The 6,844-nt window shown below is 43.1% G+C and overlaps 1 protein-coding gene across 5 annotated transcripts in view; it reads left to right on the forward strand.

Annotated features, from left to right (window-relative positions):
* Nucleotides 1-2,408, forward strand: part of TAF1A (TATA-box binding protein associated factor, RNA polymerase I subunit A) — a 14,067-nt gene extending 11,659 nt beyond the window's left edge. For 4 of the 5 annotated variants that reach the window (XM_039705796.1, XM_039705795.1, XM_039705798.1 and 1 more), the window contains 2 exons: nucleotides 779-939; nucleotides 2,092-2,408. In XM_039705796.1, the coding sequence (XP_039561730.1) occupies nucleotides 779-939; nucleotides 2,092-2,234 (304 nt within the window). In that variant the 3' untranslated portion in view covers nucleotides 2,235-2,408. Of the gene's footprint in view, nucleotides 1-778; nucleotides 940-2,091 lie in introns of those variants that run through there. The other variant, XM_039705797.1, reaches the window with a different exon arrangement.
* The last annotated feature ends 4,436 nt before the right edge of the window (nucleotides 2,409-6,844 follow it).

Consider the following 6,844-nt stretch of genomic DNA (forward strand, 5'->3'; position numbering starts at 1 on the left):
GGTGTGGGCCCTGTGGCCGCTGTGGCCTGGGGTCGGTGTGGAGAGTGGGGCGTGGGGCCGGGGGGGCCCGGGGGGCGGGGGGGGGGGGGGGGGGACACTCTCTGGTGCCCCGAGGGTACTGAGGGCAGCTGGGCTAGTGCCTTTGCATCAGAAGAGACATGGGAGATGTCGGCAGATGATAAAAGGCCAACTCTCAGCAGGGGGCCTGTCCAAGGTTTATTCCGAGCTCCCGAGGGAGCCCCACACCTCAGTGATGCGCCTTGCTCAGAGTCAAACAAAAGGAATCTCAAGGTTACATTTAAAGGGGGGGGGAGGAAACCAAAGGTAGATACATTTTCTGACCAATAAAAGACCCTCCAGGGATGCAGCCTTAGGGATGGACATTTGGGATAGCATATAAAATAATACTTGGGGGGCTGACCCCTGGCCTCGGACTAATCACTTGTCATCACTCGATGACTTGGACCAAAAGTTCTAGATAGAGGGAATGGGATGCTGAGTGGCTGACAGAGAGCGAGGGTGGGGATTTGGGGATGATCTCAACACAGGAGAATGATTACACAGGTAGAGGAAGGGGGTATAAAAAGGGGTACATCATTTGGGAAAGTAAGGGGATACAAAACCAAAACTATTACAAAGTATAAATGCACACTACAAGAAGTGTGTCTATGTTGGCAATTTAGGAGATTTTTAACAAGCTGATTATAACATTCACTGCCTTCTAATAATCTTTCCATTACATTTTAACCTCTTTGTAACTTGTTTAACTTTTTTCCAGCTCTGAGACGCATCTTGACTGGATCAAGCACGAGTGGAACTCCAGGAAGGACTGGTGGCCAGCCTTCCATTTTAGCCATTACTTGGCAAAAAGGAATTGGCAGGGAAATAAAAGCCTTTCATATGAAAAAGCTCTGGTGGCTGGAATCCTACTGGGAAAGGGTATAATTTTTTTTTCTTTTCACTACATGTCTGTAGCTAGAAATAATGTCTGTTTCTAGCCCTAATGACATGGTATGCAGCCAATCTGCTGCCTGGAAGAAATGCAGTCTCTTTTAAAAAAGGTTATTGTATTTGGAGCTGAACATGAAAGGTATTTAAGTTGGTTTGATATTTAACAGTGAGGCAACTGGTCTTATCATGGTTTAGAATTCAGTTTTATCTAGCCTTGTTGAGCAGCCACAATACTATTTGTGTTGTGTTGTTCACACCATAACTCCAAAAATGCACAGCACCCTCCTTAGGGAATATTGTGAGGACTGCAGGGAGTTTGCTTGCTGGATGCCAGCCTGGGCAGTGTCTCAGCAATACTGGGTGTCAGCTGGTCATTAAGGACCATGGGGATGTTTTAATGCAGGAAAAAAAAGGGAGAGTCTGAATGAAAAACGTCATCATTTTGGTAAGAAGGTGAAAATCATTACCTCTTTACTAGCATTATTTGAAATGCTGCCAAAACAAGGGGAGGATCAGGCCAAGAATCAGCTGCTAAATTCAGAATAAGAATATGATGTGGAGACAATGGCTTGTACACTGGTTTGGACTTCTGGTTGGTGGGCAACATGTTCATTGTCACCTTTCTATAACTTTTTCTTCTGCACTTCATAGAACAATTTCTCATGTTGGAAGCTCTTTGGATATTTTTTGTTTTGCTTTCAGTGGGACCAAATATCTTCATTTTATTTCCAGATGGCAAAAGAAAAGCCTTCCAGTTCAGATTTTCTTGAATGTAGTTTCAGTACTTACTGGTCTCAATGTGAGCCTCTGTTTTCATTATCCAGCATAATAAATTAATGTATATCAATGCTGCTTTACACTCTTGAAATTTTACTTTCTGATCTAATTTGCAGAGCAAAAATGAAAGAGAAAAAAGTATTATGCAAGATAAGCATTTAGATACATGTAGAATGTTTGCTGGGCTAAATGAGGATAAATTATATAATGCTGCAGTTATGTCTCTAATGAGCACGTATTGGATTTTAATACCTTTAATTACTGAAAAGTTTCTTAGCTGTTTGCATATTATTTAAAGAATGAAAGCATTTTGTATTTGCTTGTATCAAACAACTTAGTGTTGTTTTTTATTTCTTTCCTCAGATTGCAAATACTTTAAATATGTATTGCACCAAGGCTGCAAAGCTCAGCTGAAAAGGTTTTGGATGCTGAAGAAGTTTGTGACCAGGCACAATCCTGTCTACCTGAGAATATCTGGTCGTCCAGATTCCTCTGTTCAACCGTGATGAGAAGGTGTCCCTAAGGTTCTTGGTACTTTTTTCTCTCTGTAAAACTGACTTTTGTGTTGGTGGTACTCCAAAACCCTATTGACTCAGTACTAGACTTTTTTTAAAATATATTTATGTAAAATCACTTTGGTTTGCCTTTATTTTATAATAAAATGAATATAAATCAAGTGATAATGTCAAAGAATTTCTGTAATGTTACTCTAATATTTGTGTGAAATACAACAAACAGTGTTGATTTCAAATACATCTTGAAAGAGCAGAGGCACAGAAATACTGAGAAATTCTCTACCTGCTGGAAGAGACTTTTTTTTTTGCAGTCATGCCCATGAGTTGAAATATGCAGTGTTGCTGTGTTTGGAAAGTAAATGTTGATGTGTTATCACAAACCAGAATTCCAGTTTGCTTGAAAACAACAACAAAATTATTTCCAAATACTACTTCTGTTTTAATGCCATATCTGTAGAATTCTGGAGGTGAAGTGCTTGAACCCCCCTCAGTGATTTTGGTCTGGGTTCACATGGGTCTTGTGAGAAATGCCTAAAGACATGTCTTAAACATTAAGTGAAATACTTGCTGTAACTATGTTTTGTTAAAGGCAATTACTCATCATTTCCAACCCTAGTGCTTGTTTACTTCTGACTACCTAAGAATGCTGCTTCCTCACTGTGTAATAGTCAGGGGGTACTAGGTTGCGTGTGGGGGTGAGGGGCAAGGAGACAGAGACACAACTCACCCCTGATAATCATGTGGCACAGAGGAAGTTTATTTTCCCAGGCTACCCTTTAAAAAGACTTTTGAAAGACCCGGTCTGGATATTCTCATTGGTCTGAACTCCATGCCCCCTCAGGATCTGGCCAGTGAAATGCTTCATAAGAGATCTGACTGGGAGAAGCCCCTGTTAGTTAATCCCGGGGCTTGGTAGCAAGCTCATATGTGACATTCTCTCTTTAATAAAATTTGTAATTTGTTTTCTTTTACCCATCTGCAAGGGCCCTTTACAAATGGGACAACAAAAGACAGCATGACCAAATTGGCACGGAAGCTGCAGCATTTCTGTTCAGTATCTGTTGAGGGAGAACTCAGGCCACAGGCACAATGCTTATATGTTACAACTTAGAAAAAACAAAACCCGTTCAACTTTTAACCCATTTAACCCTTACAGAAAAGCCCAACTATTAAAGACAACTTGTAACCCATTTATCCTTCGAAGAGCCCAACACCCAGAAAACAATCTGTAAACAGAAAAACAGTTTGTAAACAGGAAAATACTTGGTAAACAATTCAAGTCCTTACATTGACTGTCTGTTGTATCGTGCTTTTTGTTTTATTAGTAGGTTTATGGTTTGATTTGTGTTTTGGTGGTGTTCCTTGGTGCTGTTTTCCTTTTGTTTCCGCCTTTTCCCAGTTATTTCGTCAACTAGTTTCTATTTCTCCAAACTTTACCTGTTTATTGAAACCGCTTTTCCTCCCTTGGAATTATATTGTTTCACTGCTGTTATCTCCGCCTAGAATTTTTACTCCCAACTCTCCTGATTTGTTGAAAGTTGTGCCTACCCCTGACCTTCCCCCACATATAAGTCTTTGTTTGCCCCTTGATCGGGGCCCCAGGAGAGGAAAAGGGGAAGTTTACCCTTTATTTTATCAAATAAAGTTTCCCTGGGACCCGTGTGTTTTATATTGCGCCAAAACAACTGACAACTGGGATTCAATGGAGCGCCAGGGGGAACCTGCTGCCCCTCCTCTCTTGTCATCATCTAGCTGGGGAAATAAAAGCGGCAACTGTCCATGAGGTAGGTGGTCATCTGTGATCCATTGTTCTGTTGAAGAGACTTCAGAATGCTGTCCAGTGTCCTTTACCTTGGATTTCATAGGAATATTGTACTGTTATATGACCTGTTGTAAAACATAAGAACATGACACCGCCCAAAACTCAAAAAGGGGGGGGTGTACCTTCACCCCAACCTTTTTTCCCCCTTTTTTCTTTGTATAGTAAGTAGAAATAGAAATAAAACATGCATTTCCTAACGGTATTAATAAGGTAGGGGATTGCTAAAAGGTCTCCTTTTCACTATGAGCAAACTTGGAGGGCTACTTCCAGACAAAGCCTCGATGGCTGTCTCAAAAGAAAAAGGGTTAGTCTTTTTGCACAAAATCTTTACCAGCCAGGTTCATAGGTTGATCAGCTAATGACTTGGTTGGCAGAGATTCCCAGCATAAAAACAAGTTTGTATTAATATCCAGTGCAAAACAAAACAAATTTTTTTAACATGACTTACAGTATAAGCAATACTCTCTTCTTGCCTTGTTAGAAGTTAGAAATTTTATTAGTAATTTATTATTTGACTTTCAATTTTTTTAGAATGATGACAAGTGGCAAAACTTCAGTTGAAGAACTTTGCAACTGAAATTTGCCTATGATAAATTAATTTTGCTATGGGTATCTCAGTGGACACCTCCTGGGTCTTAGCCATCCTTCTTGAAATACTATGACAATAATTAGTAGGAGTATTAAAATATACATAATAATGTATACACTAATGCTTCCCTGATACACAGCATTAATAGTCTGAGGCAGAAATATAACACCTTGCTGATCATGGGCTTGCTAATTTGGTTCTAACAAATGAAAACACGCATAATAAATATTGTACCATGAGTTCTAATGCTTATTTTACAAACAGTTGTACCTTATAATAACTTTTGTATGACAACCTTTCAGTGTCTATTAGAGTTTTTGTGACATGAAAACCTTGATTTATCAGGGGCTAATGTGGTTGTTATACTTGTAAGGAAGGAAACTTGGTGACTGTTTGCCTCCTCGCCATCCATTTGCTAGCAGCGCCTAGCTTCTCACTTGTCTGGGTGACTGTGTCTTGATCTCATCTGCTGTGAGACATGCAACCCGAGTGTTCGGCTCAATCTCTTTGGGCAGACTTGACCATCTCTGCCCCTGTGGTACCACACCCCCGCCTGTCTCCCTGCACTGCCTTTTTCCGAGCGGCACCTTTGCAAAGGCCTCTCCCACACTTTGCTTCTGAGTTTTGCAGCCTTCTTTGGAGGCAGGCTCGGTGGGGGGGGCTGCTCCCTCCAGAGGTGTGACTGTGTTCCACAGAGGCTGGAGCAGGGACAGGCTCTGGAGGTGTGGCCAGGCTCCACGGAGACCTGGCTGTGTTCCTCGGAGACTCTATCAGGGGTGGGACCCTTCCCGTGAGGTCGGCTAGACGGCGGGTGCTGCCTGGCTGGCCCCACCAACCACTGCGCAGAGTAATGGCCGCGGGGTTTCTCCCGGTCCAGGAGGGGTTGGAGTGCCCGCATGGCACGGCCCCTCCCCAGGGGGGCAGAAGCATCCACCACGTGGTCTGCTCTCCCCGAGCAGGGCGGCATGGTAGCCTGAAGTGACTGCATAGGGATTATTGCAGTCTGGGGAGGGCTCAGGGCATCTCGGAGAAGCCGGGCTATGGTGGCTGCCATCTCTCCACGTGGTTGGATTTCGCAATCCATCCCGCCAGCTCCCTGGATAATGCTGGCATCTGCCGAGGTCCCCCCACTCCCCGTAGAAACAATCCCTCTTTTTTGAAAGAAGAAAATCAGTACCTTCATCACGGAGTTTTCTGGTCCTGATATCCAAGATCCCATAGTCTCAGTTCCGATTTTAGTCCACAAAAGAGGTTTTTAAACCCTCACAGCACTTTTTGCTGTCTGCTGAGGGATTTTTTTTTTTACCACTGTCTAACCAGTGAGTTCTGGATTTTCACCGGAAGTCCAGTTTTTATACCATTCTAGCTTTCATGCCGTTCCCAGCTCTCGGGCTGTATTATTCCAGGCTTTTATGCCTAAACATTCTGGCTATTATGCTTGATAATCTGTCTCTGAACACTGTACCGGCTTTTTGCTGTCTGTCTCCTTTGCTCTGTGCCAAGCAATGGCTGAGTCCCAATCACTTCAGAGGCCACCACGTGCAGCTTCATAAGAGATCTGACTGGGAGAAGACCCTGTCAAGTTGGCTTGGTAGCAATCTCATATATGATATCCTGTAACAGGCGAGTTGTGATGGAGATTTTCAACTGGATTTGAACTATTTTAGTTTAGATTGTGAAGTTTCAAAATGTTCTTCCCCAGCATCCCATAAGGTGTACCCCAGCTGAAATGAATACAGCAGGAGATCTTTCTCCTTTTTAATGTTTTTATTAAAAAGAATCAGCTCAGGTGGGGAGAAATCAACGGGTCATGCCCATGCCACCTGTGCTCCCAGGAGTGGCACGGAGGAGGACAGCAACTGGCTTAACTCTGCAACCTTAAAAAAAATCGACAACTTTTTATTCATAACACCAGCCCTGGGAAGAAACCCCTTCTTAGGTGAAAGAGATGATCCAGACTTGCTCCCAATGTCTCCAACTGGAGTTCATGCTTAAACATGGGCCTAAACCTGTTCTGGGACAGCCCCGGCAGGCAACCAGGTGTCTCTTCCCTTCCAGACACATGGTGTCCCTTTCCTGGAGTCTTTAATTGGGCTTCTTGCCTGCTGTTGTGCCCCTCTTCTCCCCTGGATTTGCAAAGATGGACTTTGATGGTCTGGTGAATCTCCTGTGATGCCCCTGAGAGCATCC

This window comes from Passer montanus, unplaced genomic scaffold, assembly GCF_014805655.1.
Source record: "Passer montanus isolate IOZ18808 unplaced genomic scaffold, ASM1480565v1 scaffold185, whole genome shotgun sequence".
In the NCBI taxonomy this organism is placed as follows: domain Eukaryota; kingdom Metazoa; phylum Chordata; class Aves; order Passeriformes; family Passeridae; genus Passer; species Passer montanus.